Source organism: Rutidosis leptorrhynchoides, chromosome 2, assembly GCF_046630445.1.
Source record: "Rutidosis leptorrhynchoides isolate AG116_Rl617_1_P2 chromosome 2, CSIRO_AGI_Rlap_v1, whole genome shotgun sequence".
NCBI classification, from domain to species: domain Eukaryota; kingdom Viridiplantae; phylum Streptophyta; class Magnoliopsida; order Asterales; family Asteraceae; genus Rutidosis; species Rutidosis leptorrhynchoides.
In genome coordinates this window covers 690,587,775-690,610,878 of record NC_092334.1, presented here as the reverse complement: position 1 = coordinate 690,610,878, position 23,104 = coordinate 690,587,775, and the positions used below count along the sequence as shown (strand labels likewise).

Below are 23,104 nucleotides of genomic sequence, written 5' to 3'. Positions count from 1 at the left end.
TCATATTCAATGAACGCGAATTCCCATTTTCCAAAACTCACTCAACTGATTCAAAAACTTACAATTTTCTACAAGACACTCTTCATCCATTCTTCATGTTTCCAAATTCTGATAATGGCCCAAGTTCAAATACCAACATCACAGGCCCATCTCCAAATACACCTTTACAAATCTCTCCTTCTAACCCATCATGTAATCGATCTCCTAGTCCAACATCACCTATGTCTTCTTCAAATAATTCCACACCTAGTCCATCTACTGTTCAATCTCATTCCTCATCTTCTCCTAGTGATAGAAATTCGTTAGACAATGACATATCTATTGACCCTTCTCCTACTGCTCAATCTCATTCCTCTAATACTACGAATTCCAACCCCTCTACCACTTCCAACTCTGCGCCCTCTTCTCAGCCTACTCGAACAATTGTAACACGTTCCATGACCGGTATCACCAAACCTAAAGTTCAATTTAATCTCTCCACAACTACCTCTCTATCTCCGCTTCCAAAATCTCCACACCAAGCTATGTCCGATCCAAATTGGAAACAAGCCATGACCGATGAGTTTCGTGCTTTGATGGACAATAAGACCTGGACTTTAGTACCTAGGAAACCTGACATGCACATCATTCAGAGTATGTGGGTATTTAGACATAAAATAAAAGCGGATGGTACTTTTGAACGCTACAAAGCTAGGTTAGTTGGTGATGGTCGCTCACAACAAGTGGGCGTTGATTGTCTAGACACGTTTAGCCCGGTAGTAAAACCGGCAACCATACGGGCTGTTTTAACTATCACATTGTCAAAGTCGTGGGATATTCATCAACTAGACGTAAAGAACGCCTTTTTACATGGTAAGTTACACGAGACAGTCTTTATGCATCAACCATTTGGTTTTCGGGATCATGCACGTCCCAATCATGTATGTTTATTAAAACGCTCACTCTATGGTCTCAAACAAGCACCACGTGCTTGGTACCAATGATTCGTTGAGTTCGTTTACACTATTGGTTTTAGTCATAGTCGTTGTGATCATTCGTTATTCATCTACAAGAATTGTAGTGACGTGGCTTGCATACTCCTATACGTCGATGACATTGTCCTTGTTACGTCTAACAGCAAGCTTCTCTCTAACCTAATGCAGCTGCTTGCCCGCGAGTTCTCCATGAAAAACTTGGGGCCACTTAGTTCTTTTTTAGGAATCGACGTACAAAGAACTAAAACAGGTTTGTTTTTAAACCAAAAATCATATGCTGAAGAGATTATTGACCGAGCAGGCGTAACTCATTCGAACTCCGCTAACACGCCTGTTGACAAAAATGGGAAGTTAAGCTCCTCTAATGGATCTCCATACCCGAATCCCACTCTCTTTCGCAGTTTAGCCGGAGCACTACAATACCTCACCTTCACACGTCCCGATATTTCCTATGCCGTGCAACAGGTTTGCTTGCATATGCACGCACCAACAGACAGCCACATGCTCGCACTCAAACGAATCATTCGCTATATTAAGGGGACTATTTCTCATGGATTACATCTTACGAAATCAAACGTCAATTCCTTGGTCGCTTATACCGACGCCGACTGGGGTGGTTGTCCCGACACTAGACGCTCTACATCGGGATATTGTGTTTTTCTCGGCTCAAATCTTCTCTCATGGTCTGCTAGACGACAACCAACAGTGTCACGATCTAGTGCGGAAGCTGAATATAGGGGAGTCGCTAATGTTGTCTCCGAATCTTGCTGGCTACGCAATTTACTACTCGAGCTACATTGTCCCATTCCGAAAGGTACCATAGTATTTTGTGATAACGTAAGTGCCATTTATTTGTCTGGAAATCTCGTCCAACATCAACGTACAAAGCACATTGAACTAGACATTCATTTTGTTCATGAAAAAATAGTTCGTGGTTACGTTCGTGTTCTTCATGTTCCAACACGTTTTCAACTTGCGGATATCTTCACAAAAGGGCTACCGAGGGTACTGTTTGATGAGTTCCGAGACAGTCTAAGCATTCGGCCTCCTCCCGCTTCGACTGAGAGGGTGTATTAGCAAAGATATTTATATCGTGTATATTATATTATGTATATTTGATTGTATCTATTTTTGTATATGATTATAAGGCTTAGCATATAGTTAGCTGGATTGATAGACTTACCATGTTTAGAGATATGTATTGGTGTATATATGTACACGATCAAATCAATGAAAGGCATCGAATTCTAGTCATCTTTCAACATTCCTTCCCCTATTCGAGAATAACGACAAGTCATTCTCCACCTCGAGTAAAAACACTCTCAAAAGTATATAAAGTCATCCATCTCTATTCGACGGATAGAGAGATTGCTTCTGAGTGGACCTCCGGCCAATAAGTAGGAAAACATTTTAAAAAAAATAAAATTAAATTAAAAATAAAATTGAGACGCCATGAAAATGTTAAAATCAAATTTTCATGGGTTTTAAATCATGCCTAAAATTTACTTTAGACTCTAAGAGTCAGTCAAGTCGCCAATAAATCGATGCTTGCTGTCGACTCAATAACCAAATTGTGTGAAACTTGTTTTTAGGGATGGCATCGGGTCGGGTTTAGGTAATCCCGAACCCGATTAGGAAACCCCGCCCCAAACCCGGCCCGAAACCCGTCGGTTCCCCATTTACTTACATACTATCGAGTTTCGGGTTTCCCCACGGATAAACGGGTATAACCGATTAGTCATTCTGTATTTCCTTTTCAATAAGTTACCAAATTAAAATATCGAAAACTAACTTAACTACTTCATGTTTAAAGTATTATAAAATATAGCATACAAAAAGTTGATTGAAAAGTTTCTAAAATACTCAAATACACAAAGTATATAAAATATCACATCTCGAAAACTTGTTGTATATGATTATATTGAATAAAATTATACTCGTTTTCAAAATAAATAAGAGAAATCTTTCATACATTAACTATATAATACTAATACTAAAATTTTACATAAAAATTATTATCAAAATTCCTCGGGCCGGGTATACGGGTATGCGGGTCGGTTATACGGGTCGGGTAAACGGGTTTGTATCCAAAACCATACCCGAATCCAAACCCGGAATTTTTTTTGTAACCATCCCCATACCCGGCCCATGACCCAGCGGACTCGGGTCAGACCAGGCCCAATTATAACGGGTTTCGAGTTTCCCCATCGGGTACGGGTCATTTTGCCAACCCTACTTGTTTTATAAAAATGTTGGCTGCAATGTTGTTCTTTTTTTATTACTGGGACCCCATTATAAATATATTCAATAGAAAGTGCTTTTTACTATTCACTTAATTATTTAATTAGAAAAGGTTAATTTCGTCATTTTACCACCATACAAACTATCCAGAACTTTCTCCCACTCTCCACAAGCACAAAAATCATCAACATACCCCATCTCTGTATCCACTATGTATCGTCATTTATTTGGGTGTGGTGCCTATGGTCGGACATAATCGCTACCGCCGGTCGCTTACCTTCCATCACCATCCTCCATCGCCAGACTATTTCTGCAAACGTTCGCCGCCGTCACAACCTTCCACCACCCCTCACACTTCGCGGCGACTGAGGTATTTCATGCTGTTTCTATTGTGATTTTAGAGTTTTTTGTGTTTTTTATTAAATTGGAATTATCTTAGTTTTAAGGTAATCTACAGGTTTCAATAATCCTGTAGATGGGTACGATTTGATTTTCAAATTTATTTGATTTTTTTGTTTATAGTTACTGATTTTTTTGTTGCCGCTACAAATACGAACGGGTTTCAGTTTTTTTTTTTTAACTCAATTCCAAAAACAAATCGACCATTTGTTTGTTTCAACCTGTTGAATCTTTGTTGTGTTGTATTCAATTCAACATTTCTTATAATTGCTTCTTGAACAATTGTTACATATTTAATCAATACAATTTTGGAAGAAGCAAAAATAAATTAATAATGGAATAAGAACAAAATTTTTATAAAAAAATAAAGGGGGTGGTTGTAATTAACTCGATATAATCTATTCGGCTTAAATATGTAAGAAGAAGGTATTGTGTTTCTCATGATGATTGTCTCAGGAGCTACAAATCAATACCATCATTTCATACTCATGTATAATTTTTCTTTAGTCACTTTTATGTTGTGTTTAATATTTTTTTTTTCACATATTAGATTAGATATGGAGTATGTTGATGTACTGATGTGTTTCATGTCATTGTTGCTCTATGTTGATGTATTGTTGTGTCTCATGTCATTGTTGCTTTATGATTATTTTTTACAATGTAGTTCAGTATGATCATTAATTTTTATTTGTTTGTGTTTATTGTATTGACGACTTTTATAAATATGATGATGCAGTAGCACTTAAAACAAACTAAACCATGTTCATAATTGATTTTTGCAAATTTGATTGTAATAAATAGCACTTTAATTGTTTATTTATAATCTCGAATTATATCAACTTTTGTATAGAGTCATGGTGGACTCATGACAAAACTGCCAATAGGTATTATTAATCCCAATTTCTTATTTGACAAAATAAACTTTTATCTTTTGATGAAACAGTTGATTCTTACATAGCAATGATGGGATAAAATTTGCAGGAAAGATTATTATCAAGAAGGCAACCATGTCTATAGTGCGCTTAACGTTTTAGAGGTGTTACGTAAACCGTGACATGGAGAATATGGGTTAATTCCAATATAAATCCGAGCAAAACTATGGTCTTTTTCCGTGGTAACTCCGCTTCTCATTTCAGGTAAAAACTGAATTAAACAAAAGGTGGTTAAATGGGCAGGTTGGTGACGGGTTGGGTCATAACGGACAGTTTTTTGTTGTCGTGACATGTCCTACTACTACTTTTTGTTCAACGCTTTATGAAATTTGCTAGAATTTGATGTATTGAATTAGATTACAAAATTAATAATATTATAGAGTTAATAAAAGTAGTTAAAAATTAAAGCGAATAAGGACATTTTATACATTAATAGTTATTTTTTCTATAATAGAGGAGGGCAGTGAAATTTAGAAGGGCAATGTGACAATGAAGTTTGTTCAGAGTCAATAGTATCTCAAATACAAGCTTAAACACGTTCCCGTTAATGTTATCTCACGTAGTACGTAAATATATAATGTTTAATATGTTGTCTCACGCAGTGTGTAAACATGCAATGTTTAATATTCTACACAATGCATTGTTAATACGTCTGCTGAACCACCGGTAGTGGTAGTTCGGGTCCGATTTCAATGGATGAATCAGTAAGAGAGTTAGCTAATAGAAATTCTTTACAATGCAGAATAGATCCTGGAAGAAGGAAAAGACTGGCACTTTTGTAAACAAAGTTGCGGGAGAAAAACACCTCAACCCACCTCTTTTGTGCATAATACTCTTTTGGGCAAAAATGCAGGGTCTTAAAATGAAACCACACAACCCTTTTGTTGTAATAGCTGTAAGGTAAAACCACCATAAAACACCTCTTTTGTACATAACCTAAACTGTATTATGTAAATTTATTGATGCAGCTTGCACAGAGCACGCAAATTATACAGCAAATGCAAGTGTAACTCCACGTAATCGAAAAAGGCCCGCAGCAACACGCGGGTGACCAAACGCTTGTTAATTTAATTGTGATGTTTATATAGTATTTGATTTTCATATTTTCAGTTTTAATTAATGATGATGATGATGATGATGATGATGATGATGATGATGATAATAATAATAATAATAATAATAATAATAATAATAATAATAATAATAATAATATTAATAATAATAATAACTAGTCCGGGTCCGGCCCGCGCGATGTGGCGGGGGCGTTCAGCCTGCGTATTCATATTTAATGTAGCTTTATATATTTACAGAAGGGAAACGGCCAATGTGTTAAGTGCCGTTGTCGGTGTCGTCGTCTTTAGTGTTTTTTAAAATCTGTCATGTTTGAACGTAGTTAGTTTCGTTTTGTTGATAAAATTATTTCGACTTTAACGTTGCTGGCCAAAAAATTTAACTCGCAGCAAGCAGGAAGATACGGGCTGTCATTGTGTTTAGCGTTTTTTAAAAAGTGTCCGTTTCGAACGTACTTTTTATCGATTTTTTCATAAAATTATTTCGAGTATGATGCTGATGTCGGAAAAATTTAACTCGCGGCGAGCGAGAAGATACGGGCTGTCGTTGTGTTTAGAGTTTTTTAAAAAGTGTCCGTTTTGAATGTAGTTAGTTTCGTTTTGTTCATAAAGATATTTCGAGTTTAACGGTATGGTCGGTGAAATTTAACTCGGAACGAGCAGGAAGATATGGATTGTCGAAGTGTTTGGAGGGAGTTTTTATTTTAATTGAGAGAATTTACGTTTTATCCCCTTGAAATTCAGAATAGTTTTTGTAAGTTGGTTATAGTTGAGGATAGAAGAATGAAAAATGCAAGTGTGAAAAAGGGGGGTACTGTTGTCGTTTTAACCCTCTGCAAACGACCAAGATCCACACCACTTATAGTATATATATATATATAATATAATAATAATAATAATAATAATAATAATAATAATAATAATAATAATAATAATTACCCCTATATTACTAATTCTCGTGGAGAATTGTGTCGTTTGACACAAAACCAAGAACAAACACAGGTCAAAATGACATTGACCCAAAAAACAACCCAAAAAGTTCAAAATACCCCTAACTATAACCAACTTACAAAAAATACCCTGCACTCCAGGGGGTAAAACGTAAATTTCTTCACTTAAAATAAAAACTCCACCCGAACACTTCGACTGCCCGTATCATTCTCCTCGCTCCGAGTTAAATTTCACCAAGCACTCCGGAAAACTCGAAATATTTTTATGAACAAAACAAAACTAACTACATTCGAAACGGACACTTTTAAAAAAACGCTAAACACAACGACATCCCGTATCTTCCCGCTCGTCGCGAATTAAATTTTTTTCGACAACAGCGTCGTACTCGAAATAATTTTATGAACAAAACGATAAAAAGTACGTTCGAAACGGACACATTTTAAAAAATGCTAAACACAATGACAGCCTGTATCGTCCTGCTCGCCGGGAGTTAAATTTTTTCGCCTGCATCGTTAGACTCGAAATAATTTTATCAACAAAATGAAACTAACTATGTTCGAACCGGACAGATTTTAAAAAACACTAAAGACGAAGACACCAACAACGGCGCTTAACACATGTGCCGTTTTCCCTTCTGTAAATAAAGCTACGTTAAATATGAATAGCAGGCCGAAAGCCCCCGCCGCATCGCGCGGGCCGAACCCGGACTAGTAATAATAATAATAATAAGAGTTAATTATACATTGATCACAATAGCTTACGCAAAATTATTGTGACGACCCGGAAATTTCCAACCAAATTTAAACTTAATCTTTATATGATTTCGATACGATAAGCAAAGTATGTAATGTTGAGTCTAGAAAATTTTGGAAATATGTTTATATATGCAATTACCCTTCAACTACCTCCGACGATTCACGAACCATTAATTGTGTATATATATGTGTATGTATGTATGTATGTATATATATATATATATACACTGAGTTGAAGTAATACAATTTAACCATTACAATTAAAAATATAAAATGAGATATAGAATAAATAAGTTGTTATTAAAATGAATATATATATATATATATATATATATATATATATATATATATAAATTTCTATATATTGTAATGTTTGAATATTAAATATTCAATATATGTTAGTGTACATATTACATAAATAATAAAATGTAATATTAATATAATAAGTTTAATTATGAGCTAAATTATAGTTGATATAGTAATATTATTATTACTTTCAATATTAACATCTATATTAGTAATTATTAATATGAAAATGAATATATATATATATATATATATATATATATATATATATATATATATAAACTATTATATTATTATTATTACTAATATTATTATGATTAGTATTATTATTAGTAATAATATCATTATTAGTATTTTATTTTTATTAGTAACATTTTGATAAAATTATTATTAATATTATCAATATTATGTTTCTATTATTATGAGTATTCTTATTAAAATTATTAATAGATTTATATCATTAATATTACAAAACTTAAAACAGATATTTATGACTACAGGTTTATATATATATATATATATATATATATATATATATATATATATATATATACAGATATATATATAGAAATACAGTTATATGAATATATTATATAAACTTTAATAAAGCGTACGGTTCAGTTGTCCATCTCTATCCCTACTGTAAGAAATTTTTGTAATTGTCGAATTTTTGTTACAAGTCATTCTCAATCACGTATAAAAATAGGAATCGTTCATTGTATATATTACTCTGTAATTTGCAAAGGAAGGAAACCAAAAATACAGAAAATAAATTCGATATACCCTTGTTCTTAATCCATTTTATCAAAACCTCGAATTTGAATTCCATTTCAAAATCTTTAAATGCAAGATGGTTAGGAATGATCTAAGTAAACTATCTGTAAGTTTTTAACTTCCAATTTATCCTAACGAATCCAAATTTTTCGAGTCAAAGTTTACAAAATAAAAGTCAACTGTTTGTTCTTCATCAAAATTCGGATTTGTTTTTGTGTTTCAAGTCAAATTGATTTTCCATAAAGTTTCTATGAATGATTTTGAATCTCTTTCATGTAGAAATCTAGGTCCAAAACGTTCTCAAATTGGAAATCAAATTTATTATTTTTATTATCATAACAGCGACGAGACTGTGTTTTTTTTTCTTTTCTGTTAGTTAACATCGCGAATGTATATTTTTTTTTCTGTGTTACGTCAAATAAACAATGATATTAGGAATTAGGAATTAGGAAGATTAATCGAATGAAAATTGAAATTGAGGGAGAAGAAGAAGATAGGGATCGTGTTATACGGGTTATGTATATTCGGATTAGGATATAAAACAGAAAAAGGGAAACAGCCCAACGGTTAAGGGTGTTGGTGTGGTAGCGGGAGGTCACGGGTTCGAGACTAGGCGGAGACATTGTTTTTTTTTTAAAGCTTAATTGAGGTAGTTTCCATGTCTAAAATTTTTATTATTATTATTATTATTGTTATTATTATTATTATCATTATTATTCTTATTGTTATTGGTATTATTAGTAATTAAAATTGAATATAAATACATATACCAAAATTCATAATACAATTGTTATTATTACTAATAATATTATCACTATCATTACTAGTATTATTATTAAGTAGCATTATTATAAATATTATTAATACTATTATTATTATTAAATTTATTATTTTAAGTATTATTATCATTATAATGATTATGAATATTATTATTATCATTTTATAAATATTAGAACTCTTATGATTAACATAAGTATATTATTAGTATTAATATCATTTTAGAGTTATTATTAGTATTACCGTTAGTAATAAGATTGTTATAATTACTATTATTAAGTATTAAGTATTAATATCAAAAATTATTATTTTCATTACGAATATTATTAAATTATTCATTTAATAAAAAACTATAGATATTATCATTATTATGAGAGTTATTATTAAAAACTATTATTAATATTATTATTAATAGAATTATAATTAATAGTATCATTTTTATTAATTTTAGTATTATTAGTATTATGATTAGTAAAATTTCTATAAAAAACTTCATGTTTATTAAATTTACCATTATTGTTAAAAATATTATTTTTATAAAAACTATCATTTTATCCTATCATTATTATTATTAATAAGATTATCATTATCAGTGCTATTATTATTAAAACCTATTATCATTACTAACAATTTATTTAAAGTTATCATTAAAACAAAAAGTATTATGATCAATATCATTATTATTAAAAGTATTAGGAATATAAAAAAATAAAAGTTTTAAAAATATTATTATTAGAATTATAAGTATATATTAACTATATTAATAAATCATTTTAGAAATATTCATATATATAACAATTTATGTATTTTTAATATAACACTAAACATATATACATAAACATTAATATAACTATAAAAATATTAATCATTCTGAATGTATACACAAATTAAAAATATATGTTATTAATATAAAAGTAGTGTAATTAATAAATTTATATACATATTCATTTGATTACGATTATATGTAATAATGAATATACAAATGATCTAGGTTCGTGAATCCGAGGTCAACCTTGCATTGTTCAGTTTCGTCATATGTATTTTTACTACAAAATACAGTATTGTGAGTTTCATTACTCCCTTTTTATATATATTTTTGGGACTGAGAATACATGCGCTGATTTTACTAATGTTTTTCGAAATAGACACAAGTGATCAAAAACTACATTCTATGGCTGGATTATGAATATTGAATATCACCCCGTTTTAGCTTGGTAGCCTAATGATTAGGAAACGGGTATGGCCCCTAATCGACGCGAATCCTAAAGATAGATCTATGGACCTCGACAAGTCCCATCCGGGGTACGGATGCTTTAGTACTTCGAGATTATTATTATTATACAGACGAGATGTTCTGTGATGACCCGGAAATTTCTGACCAAATTTAAACTTAATCTTTGTATGATTAACATTTCCGACACGATAAGCAAAGTCTGTAAAACTGAATCTCAAAATTTTTGAACTACTTTTATATATTTAAATACCCTTCGGTTGTTTTCGACGATTCGCGAACATTTATATATAAATAGATACATATATACTATAATTTGAAAAGGTAACAATGTATTAATTGTTTGAGACCGTACATTAAACTTATTGGTTTGAATATCTATTTGAATATATATGATAAGTTGGAATATTTATTATTAAAATTTATTTATAAATAACTTCCAACGTGTATTTAAAAACTGATTTATGTATATTAAAAAGATATATACATATATATAATTTCAAGTTATTTAGTAAACGATAGTAACATTCGTTTATTGATTCGATTGATATTTAGATAAGTTAACTAAAGCATTTAAGATGAACCAGCAAAACACTAATTTGCTACAGTATTTTCAAATTGCTACAGTACTCAAAATGCTACAGTGTTTTCGAAAATCACTACTTGCTACAGTGAAATTGACTTTGCTACAGTGAATTGCTACAGTAAAAATTGACTTTGCTACAGTAAACACTATTTTAAAATGTATTTTAACAAATAGCGAGACGATGATTTATAGATGTAAATGACCAAAACACTCAAATGTATAAGTTATATTTTGAGTGATATAATTTAGGGATAATTTAAGGCTATATTTTGACTAAGGTACATGTCCCAAAATGTAATGTACAAGTTTTCTCAGCGTACGAAGGGACATTCGAAAAACCGGAACCGGGACATAAGTCGAGTGACGACGTACGTCTTATCGAAACAAAAATTACAAATCAACTATGCACGAGAATAAAATATAATATATAATTAATTAATTTAAATTATATATTATATATATTATAAAAATATGTCGACGAGCTAGTTGCCAAAACATTGTGAGCTGGAAAAGTTTCCCATGCGATCGCATGGGAATTACACTGCCCAGCCATGCGATCGCATGGCAGTGGAAATCAGGCCAGGTCTATAAAGCTCGCAAGTTTTGTTCGAATATATTTACTTTTTTTCTCAAAATCTCTCTGTCTCTCAAATATATATATATATATATATATATATATATATATATATATATATATATATATATATATATATATATATATATATATATATATATATATATATATATTATAATTATTATTATTAAGATTAATATTATTATTATTAATCTTATTATTTTTATTAGTAATATTATTAGTATTATACATAAAATACTACGACGAGGTTATGTCCAAACGATTTCAAAACAAGTTTACGAGCAAGCTAGAGTTAAGGAAATTATGGGTTATTGCCAAGGAGGTTATGGGTAATGTTCGGGGGTATATTTGTGAATCAAACCTAGTGTTTATCATCTCCGTTACATCTACGTACTTTTCTACAATATTAAATCTCAATATTGATACGTTGAGATCTATGGTTATTCGATACTCTGAGTTTCGATCACATTACGATGAACGACTTTATATGCTGATAAGGTGAGTTTCATTGATCTCTTTTTAATTGCTTTTGCAATATATATTTTTGGGCTGAGAATACATGCACTTTATTTTAAACGCAATGGATACAAGTACATACTAAATTCTACACTGAGTTTGAACCGAAAATCCCTTAGCTTTGGTAACTGTTAACTGCCAGTTATAAGAACTGGTGGGCGCGAGTAGTAGTATATGGATCCATAGGGCTTGATATCCCCGTCCGAGCTAGAGCACTAGCCTTTTAACGGACGTATGCTATTTGAGAAGCGTACACGTTGGTTTGCGTGTATTTATTAAGATGATTATACAAAGGGTACAAATTATATATACGTTAAGTTTAGTTACCAGGGTGCTCAATTTCGTAGAATATTTTGATAAACGTTTCTGGATGAAACAACTGAAATCTTGTGATCCACCTTTATATACAGATTATACGAAACATTAAAACTATGAACTCACCAACCTTTGTGTTGACACTTGTTAGCATGTTTATTCTCAGGTTTCCTAGAAGTCTTCCGCTGTTTGCTTATGTGTTAGACAAGCTATGTGCATGGAGTCTTACATGGCATATTTATCAAGGAAACTTTGCATTCACCAAATCATCACCATGTATCTTATTTTGACTGCATTGTCAATGGAAGTACTATTGTAAACTTATTTACGGTGATTGTCTATATGTAAAAATCATCACATGTCGAAAACCTTTGATTTAAATATTTATTTATGGTGTGCCTTTTCAAAAGAATGCAATGTTTACAAAATGTATCATATAGAGGTCAAATACCTCGCAATGAAATCGATGAATGACGTGTTCGTCCATATGGATTTGGAGCGATCATCACAGTTGGTATCAGAGCGTTGGTCCTAGCGAACCAGGTCTTGCATGAGTGTGTCTAACTGATATTTGTTAAGATGCATTAGTAAGTCTGGACTTCGACCGTGTCTGCATGTTAAAAGTTTTGCTTATCATTTCTTGTCGAAAATTACATGCTTATCATTCTTAAGTCTAGACACATTTTACTGCATTGATTGCATGAATAGTGTATAGACAAAATTCATATCTTAGCGTATCTGTTACTATAAACTTTGACTGCCATCTTCCGAAAATTTCTCCGTAACTTACGGAATTTTGGTATTATATATACATATGTAAATTATGTATTGAAGAGTACCAATCTAAATTCTATAATCTATTTCATATCAAAAATCATATATCTAATTATACAAGATGGATCCCGTATCCAATTTAAATTCCTTAAATTCCGACAGCTATTCCGATATGGATATTCACCTGAACTCTGAAGAAAGTGTAACCGGAATGGATCAACCAATCAGCCATCACCTATTCTGGATGAATTGGGTATGGGTTCGTAGCCTACTTAATCATTGGAGACAAGAAGAAGGTGATCCCTTCCATCCACCACATTCACCTCTTGGCGAAGAACCTGAAGCACTTACCGGCGAACCTATTCGTAATACTATTTTCTCTCTCATTTCCAGAGTATCTCATCATGATTATATATTATCTCACATTCTAAATCTTATTCGTCCGCTCGTCCGAACCACCGATCATCCCGGTATAATAGAAGAAGTCAACGAGCTTCGCGCTCGGGTAGTGGCTTTGGAGAATATGGTGCGAAGGTTACAAACACCAGTAGCAGCACCAGCAGCATAACCAGTACCACCATTATCAACAACAACAGTACCATTACCACCACCAACAACCACATCCGCATCCCACACCTCAATATCACATCTAAAAACTGTACTTCGGACATCAACATCATACGCACCGTAGATACCAAGGAGTGCCAACAACAATAAATGATGAAGTACTGATTCATAACTTCATCGAAGAAATATTCTACGGTGATTATGTAATCTCTAAAATCTTAGAGATTATTTATCCCAATTCTAACCGTAAATCAGATAAATAGAAGGAAGAATAGAAACCCTGACAAGAATGATGCGTAAGGTACAAACTAGACTTGTTTTACCAACAGCATCAATAGTACCCTTAGCCTCACCAGCACAGTTAGTGCTGTCAACATCATTAGAATCATCAGCACCTCTAACATCACAAGCTCTGCCGGTTCAAGAAAGCACCGTGGATATTATTACAAGTCAACAACGCATATATTTGTATCAATGAGTTATGAAATATTAACCCATTCCCTCTGAAGAATTTATATGTATATCTTATATATATTTTAAAACCATCATAAATCTTTTCGTACTAAGCTATTAAGTATGAATTGAAAAAGGTTAAATACTACTCGGTTAAATTCATATTACTAATATGCTATGATGTACATCCTTCCTTAACAACTTAACCATTGTTAACTACAATCTCTGTTTCAACTTAGTGAATTCCATTTCATAATAAACCAAGTGTATTATTCAATTACATAGTTGATTTTACATTTTCATTTTCGATGTACTCGAAACTTTCTAGAAAACATCATTCGTACCTTGCGAAGTTAGCAAGAGTTTCATGAGCACCAACATGATTCACTGAGAAAATATCAATAAGACTGAGTATTGATTACATTAGTGAAATACTCCGTAAAGATTATTAAATCTTTAATGTTTTAGAGATTATTCATTTCTAATTCAAGTCAAAAATCAAATTAGCTTAATATGATATTAACTCATCAAATCTGTATTACATCTGAAGAAAATATACATACATATATTTTCATAAAGACGATAATAAAAATTCTTTTGTACAAAATATTACTTGTGAAATCTTTAACGGGTAGGTAATTCCCGGGAAACATATAAGTTCACAATTAATATGTTATACTGTACATTCTTCAACTTTGATTCAAAAATTATTAACTATGCTCACAGCGATATACAATCGTTTCCATACAAATTCAATTACATATTCTGATGTTGATGGATCATAATCCAAGTCAAGATTTAACGGGTGACATCATTCTTAGATCTCTACATCTTTCAAAGCTATACTTTGACTTCAAAAATGTGAAAGATCCTTTAGCATTGTTATTACTGAAAATAACCTTGCAATTTCTTTTCAAAGTATCCAGTATTATCAACCGTTCAACCAGTCAACGACGACCTTTCAGACTTGTAACTTTGGCATATACATTTTTGTTATCGGGGAATCTTTCATGTTCCACCACATTAGCAGTAAATTTACCAACAACTTCATTGATCTTTGACCTTCCGAAAAATCCTTATACTCATTGAAACCATCTCATGTACTCATCCACAACTTGTAACGGCAATTGCCATACTAACTATCGGGAATTAGCAAGCAGTATTTTGAAATCTTGTAGCACGTCTACGCCAACAGTTATATGTGTTCATATAACGTCTACCTCCTGGACTTACATACTTCGAATGTGAAGTTTCCAAAAAACACCCCAAACTACGAAACTAGTTCTCCGAATTTTGAAAAAATGTTGATGAAGCAGCAAAAACTGTAAACGACCTTAACAGTCAAAAGTTTGATGATAAAGAATAGTATGGTGGTAAAGCTGAGAAAAAGAGAAGGTTTGGAACTGAAAAACGGATTGAGTAAAGTATGAAAGTGGCTGTGAATAAATCACAAAGACTGAACCTGCCTTCAAAGAATCCAAATGATTCAGTGACTGCTGAAACCATTAGTAAGAACCTTACTTCTTATTCTAAACCTTCACAGATAGATTTTCCGCATCATCCTCTGATATTAGAAATTCTAAGATATCATCGTATCTTTCAATATAAATATCCTCCATATTTCTGGAGATAATTCCATAATCATTCTTATCAGAAATCAATTTTCTCCTTACGATATCTGTGTTACACCATAACAGAAACTATTTTAGTTTCTAAATTCTGAAACTTTCAAGTTTAAAATATAAATGTTTTGAAGTAATGTTGGGAATTGAAGCATGAGTTAGTATAATATAATGACACTTGATCAACGTGATTATATTACAATAAGTCATGCTGAGTTTCTAATGGAACTTGATAAATGTTCACAGATCACACCATCATCATGACCCATGTTACATAACTCTTTTATTCTATTTAACCTCTAAACATATCAAGAAAATATTTTCTTAATGATTCGGTCTTTTCCGGATATTCTGGTAATTTGACAAATCAAGATCGTGCCATTACGATTACCTTCTCAGAACATTAACTATGTTCATCCAAAACTCCATACCTACGAATTCTGGACCATTACAAGAGATGTCTAATCGCAAGAAGAAGAAACGAAGGGACAAAGCTCTGAAATAGAAATTGGAGTATAAATCGCAGCAAATAGGAGGGAGCATTAACTGTGGATGTCAATGATTATAAAAAGACAAAAGCAGGGACTCTGAAAAATAAGGAAAGATATAAAGTCCGATGACAATACATAAATTACAAACCGTGTATATCAATGCGTATAGCAATATAAAGACACGGGAGAATGAAAAACACTATAACCCCAAGGTAATGGTAGAAGAAAATAACTTCCTCTGATGGTAGATGAAAAAGAAGAATGACAGATATGAAAGTTAGGAGTATATCAAGAATCAGAACTGGATGAAGCATTTCACAATCTTTTGAAAGTATGAAATGAGGAAGAAGATGTAGGAGTAGTGAAAATAATGAAATGGAAGTGGTCAATTTATAAGTGAAATATCAGACATAGCAATCGAGGCAGATTACGCATTTAATCAAAGAAAATCCTAATTTCCGCAAATTCTGAAGAATCAAATCTTATTTAGATTATGAAGATTTTCTATTCCTTAAAATCCGGAAATCAATTGTTACTACAACAAGAGATAAGACGCATCTCTATTCTCCATTTCACTTGATTACGATAACTTCTCTCATACGCTTCGAGTAATTGGATTGTTGTATCTATATTATTCAACCGTGATAAAACTCTACTTATCGGCTCATATTCGTCACGAAAACATTTTTATTGTTAGCCATGACGACCTCACTCAAATTTCGGGACGAAATTTCTTTAACGGGTAGGTACTGTGATGACCCGGAAATTTCTGACCAAATTTAAACTTAATCTTTGTATGATTAACATTTCCGACACGATAAGCAAAGTCTGTAAAACTGAATCTCAAAATTTTTGAACTACTTTTATATATTTAAATACCCTTCGGTTGTTTTCGACGATTCGCGAACATTTATATATAAATAGATACATATATACTATAATTTGAAAAGGTAACAATGTATTAATTGTTTGAAACCGTACATTAAACTTATTGGTTTAAATATCTATTTGAATATATATGATAAGTTGGAATATTTATTATTAAAATTTATTTATAAATAACTTCCAACGTGTATTTAAAAACTGATTTATGTATATTAAAAAGATATATACATATATATAATTTCAAGTTATTTAGTAAACGATAGTAACATTCGTTTATTGATTCGATTGATATTTAGATAAGTTAACTAAAGCATTTAAGATGAACCAGCAAAACACTAATTTGCTACAGTATTTTCAAATTGCTACAGTACTCAAAATGCTACAGTGTTTTCGAAAATCACTACTTGCTACAGTGAAATTGACTTTGCTACAGTGAATTGCTACAGTAAAAATTGACTTTGCTACAGTAAACACTATTTTAAAATGTATTTTAACAAATAGCGAGACGATGATTTATAGATGTAAATGACCAAAACACTCAAATGTATAAGTTATATTTTGAGTGATATAATTTAGGGATAATTTAAGGCTATATTTTGACTAAGGTACATGTCCCAAAATGTAATGTACAAGTTTTCTCAGCGTACGAAGGGACATTCGAAAAACCGGAACCGGGACATAAGTCGAGTGACGACGTACGACTTATCGAAACAAAAATTACAAATCAACTATGCACGAGAATAAAATATAATATATAATTAATTAATTTAAATTATATATTATATATATTATAAAAATATGTCGACGAGCTAGTTGCCAAAACATTGTGAGCTGGAAAAGTTTCCCATGCGATCGCATGGGAATTACACTGCCCAGCCATGCGATCGCATGGCAGTGGAAATCAGGCCAGGTCTATAAAGCTCGCAAGTTTTGTTCGAATATATTTACTTTTTTTTCTCAAAATCTCTCTGTCTCTCAAATATATATATATATATATATATATATATATATATATATATATATATATATATATATATATATATATATATATATATATATATATATATATATATATATATATATATATATATTATTATTATTATTATTATTAAGATTAATATTATTATTATTAATCTTATTATTTTTATTAGTAATATTATTAGTATTATACATAAAATACTACGACGAGGTTATGTCCAAACGATTTCAAAACAAGTTTACGAGCAAGCTAGAGTTAAGGAAATTATGGGTTATTGCCAAGGAGGTTATGGGTAATGTTCGGGGGTATATTTGTGAATCAAACCTAGTGTTTATCATCTCCGTTACGTCTACGTACTTTTCTACAATATTAAATCTCAATATTGATACGTTGAGATCTATGGTTATTTGATACTCTGAGTTTCGATCACATTACGATGAACGACTTTATATGCTGATAAGGTGAGTTTCATTGATCTCTTTTTAATTGCTTTTGCAATATATATTTTTGGGCTGAGAATACATGCACTTTATTTTAAACGCAATGGATACAAGTACATACTAAATTCTACACTGAGTTTGAACCGAAAATCCCTTAGCTTTGGTAACTGTTAACTGCCAGTTATAAGAACTGGTGGGCGCGAGTAGTAGTATATGGATCCATAGGGCTTGATATCCCCGTCCGAGCTAGAGCACTAGCCTTTTAACGGACGTATGCTATTTGAGAAGCGTACACGTTGGTTTGCGTGTATTTATTAAGATGATTATACAAAGGGTACAAATTATATATACGTTAAGTTTAGTTACCAGGGTGCTCAATTTCGTAGAATATTTTGATAAACGTTTCTGGATGAAACAACTGAAATCTTGTGATCCACCTTTATATACAGATTATACGAAACATTAAAACTATGAACTCACCAACCTTTGTGTTGACACTTGTTAGCATGTTTATTCTCAGGTTTCCTAGAAGTCTTCCGCTGTTTGCTTATGTGTTAGACAAGCTATGTGCATGGAGTCTTACATGGCATATTTATCAAGGAAACTTTGCATTCACCAAATCATCACCATGTATCTTATTTTGACTGCATTGTCAATGGAAGTACTATTGTAAACTTATTTACGGTGATTGTCTATATGTAAAAATCATCACATGTCGAAAACCTTTGATTTAAATATTTATTTATGGTGTGCCTTTTCAAAAGAATGCAATGTTTACAAAATGTATCATATAGAGGTCAAATACCTCGCAATGAAATCGATGAATGACGTGTTCGTCCATATGGATTTGGAGCGATCGTCACATGTTCTGTTTGGGGATATTCTATGCATTAAAGTTAAGTCGGTTATCAAGCGTTCACCATATGAATGATTTTTAATTCGCGGGTTACGCGTGTTATTTTGTAATCGGGTTACGTGTACAATTAAATATATGAAATCTTGTGGTCATTAAAATGATGGAAATGAATGTTTATGATAAACTAATGAACTCACCAACCTTTTGGTTGACACTTGAAAGCATGTTTATTCTCAGGTATGAAAGAAATCTTCCGCTGTGCATTTGCTCATATTAGAGATATTACATGGAGTCATTCATGACATATTTCAAAAGACGTTGCATTCTAGTCGTTGAGTTCATCAAGATTATTATTAAGTCAATTATAGTTGGATATATTATGAAATGGTATGTATGCCGTCAACTTTCGATGTAATGAAATATTGTCTTTTCAAAAACGAATGCAATGTTTGTAAAATGTATCATATAGAGGTCAGGTTTCTCGCGATGTAACCAAATGTAATGTATTCGTCCAGATGGATTAGGACGGGTCATTAGAATTATACCGTAGTCCTTTTCTTTTTAAATTTATACCGGTAGTCCGTGTGGTTTGATAAATGCACGATGTTGATCCTAAACTAACTCCATGTAATTAGTTAACGGGACAAATCAACCGGCGTCAAATTTATGACTAGTGTCGTGCATTTATCAAACCACATGGACTACCGGTATATATAAAAAAAAAAAAAACTACTTTTTACCACTTTTCTCACGTTCACCTTCACCTTCATCTTCATCTTCATCTTCATCTTGGTTTTAATATATTAATTTTATATTATTTTCATCCATTTTTACTCCTTTACCAATTATATTTTAATACAATATCACAACACTCCTCACCCACACCAAAAACCCACACCACCAATACTTCACACCAAAAATCCACACTACCTAGTCGGCAGAAAAGTGCAAAAAAAAAAAAAAAAAAAAAAAAAAATACTCACATTACCAACTTACACCCCTTCCCACTACAAATGGTCTAACCAATCTTTAAGTTTCTTTAAGTCTAACCAGTAATCATGATGAAATCATTCCAAAATTTAACTATGAACTGATTATTCAATTCTTGATGGAATTATTATGGAATAAAAAATTAGCCAGTTTTATAAGCTGACTCCACTTTCACTGAGTCGACCACTATATTATATGGTTATTCTATAACCAATTTAATTAGGGGTGTTAATCGGTTCGGTTTTCGGTTGTTCGGTTTATTCAGTTCGGTGTATTCGGTTTAGAATTTTTTTGGGCAAAACCGAAAATCGAATTTAAAGTTAAAACCAAACCGAACCGAAAATCAAATTCGAATTCGGATTCGGTTCGGTTTTCGGTTAGAACCGAATATTATGAAGAAACTGAGAACGATGGTAGTTTAATTGTGGCGTTACTGATGTCTTAGTTATTTATATCCTAAAACAATGACGTACTATTAAATTATAAAGAATTCGATGATTTATTAATATTTACAACTTAATTATGACGTTGCGCTCTTTTCACTGGTGTCATTAGTTAAAACTCCAATTTTTTTCCCACTAGATCCCATATTTCACTGGTAGCACGTGCTACCACTCGAGGCTAAATAGATCCGCCCCTGGCGACATGTTGGGCTTCTTTTTTATGGCGTGCTAGCTTCCTTCAAATGGCGTGCTCAGCCCATATCCCCTTTTTCACTTTCGATGATAGCCTAGTGGTTAGGGGACATGGACATAAAATAGAAGTCATGAGTTCAATCTCAGTCACATGTCCTTTTAAGCATGAGTTACACGATATTCTTCTCACATGTTGACCGTGGAACCGGTAAGCGTGAGGCCGTCCGAGAGTCGATTTTACCTTGTTTATCGTAATGCCAAAAAAACTCTAACACCACTAGTGGTCTAATAGTCAAAGTCAAATAATTAATAGATCATATTCTTTAAAATACAATAAGTTGCATAATAGCTGTATTACTCAATCTTCCAAGCATAAAGAAACAGGCAAAACATACAACTTAAACCGGGATATAACCCTTCAACTGAACCACAAACCGCTGCCGGAGATTGTGACAGTGGTGACGGAAAAGTGGCCAGAGATGACGTCGGTTTAATGACGAACAATGCATTCCTTAAACCAGGACTAAAAAGCCAATCATGAACATCCCAATAAACTTCAATCTTGATTTTATTAAGATGAATCAATTCATTGCCTCTAAATTTCCATTGAAGATGTTTTACATGGATCATCAAATCACCATCAATTCTTATCTCCATTTCTTGATCATCAACTGTATTTCCAATGTTTCTGTTTTTGCACTCAATACAAATATCATGAAATTTTCCTTTTTCATTGAATTTAACTCGTGTTTGAAATTTTTTCTTCCCAAAAACATGCTCCTTACGCGAAATTAAAATCGGATCGATCAATGAAGGCCTACAACCTGTTTTTCTATAAGCATTCTTTTTCATGTCACCTAGAACAAGCACCACTTCATCACCAAAAACAACTGCAACATAATACTCTGATATCGGCTCTGTTTCACCATGAAATTTCGCGTTTTTAAGGTCCCAAAAAAGGCCTAGTGATTTCCCATCTACCAGAAAGCTTTTCGATCCTTGTTTTCTCCAAAAGTTCCATGGCTTCAGCTCAACTTTGCATGTGTTTAGCGGCGGATCTAGAAAATTAGAAAAATAACGTACCATCATTAATCATTTCTTCTTTTTTTTTTGAAAGGCAACCATCATTAATCATTAATAAATCACCATAACATAACAAACGTAATTCTAACTAAAAAAGTTTTAAACTTATTTAAGTAACAATAGTAACATTTACTAAACATGAAATTATATTGGGATTTAACAAGTGTTACTTTACATGAAGATTCACTCCTGCTAGCGTCTTCGGTTTCCTGCCCATCTATGGAAACCGATAAACCATGAAGCATGAGGTTTTTGCACCAAGTGACGGTGATCAAACTACATTGATCACCGATTTTGGTCATGTAAACGGACATGAAGACACTTTGGCTAGATTTTGTTACACTCGAGTCTTCGGCTGAAAAACAAGCTGGGATTCCAATTTGGTCTTGTAATAACATCTTGTTGATAAATTTTGTAATAATGGATTTATGAAAGATGTTGTAAAATGGGTTTAAATCTGGCAGGAAGTTGTAAAGGAGTTGAGGAAGTATTATTAAAAAGGGGTTCTAAACTGGCAGGTAGCAAGATGAAAGAAAGTGAGTGAAGAACTTTAAACCATAAAAAAGTTGTACTAATTTGTGAAACCTATGCATGTGACATGAACGATTTTAAAAATGAGTTTTTATATCTTTTTAGTACATGCTGGACCCAAATTTGTTCTCAAAAACAATTTAGAAAATAATGGATGGGGACAACCACCAATTAATCATTTTGATCCAGCTTTTATAATTAAAAATATCTGTTTTTCTAAATGAAAAAAAAAAAAAAAAAAAAAAAAAAAAAACTCCAAGTAATTATTAGAAAAAATCATACGGATAGTCATTGTGCTTTGTAAAATATTTTGTGGATAGTCCCAATCATATTTTTTTTTCATGAATAGTTAATTGCTTTACACTTTTTTGCCTAG

At 32.0% G+C, this 23,104-nt stretch overlaps 1 protein-coding gene across 1 annotated transcript; it reads right to left on the bottom strand.

Annotated features, from left to right (window-relative positions):
• Positions 1-21,358: 21,358 nt before the first annotated feature.
• On the bottom strand, positions 21,359-22,770 carry LOC139894055 (uncharacterized). Its single transcript, XM_071877252.1, has 2 exons — positions 22,373-22,770; positions 21,359-22,172 (listed from the first exon to the last, which is right to left on the bottom strand). The coding sequence occupies exons 1-2, from the start codon at positions 22,593-22,595 to the stop codon at positions 21,469-21,471; spliced, it is 927 nt and encodes a 308-aa protein (XP_071733353.1). The 5' UTR covers positions 22,596-22,770; the 3' UTR covers positions 21,359-21,468.
• Between the last annotated feature and the right edge of the window lie 334 nt (positions 22,771-23,104).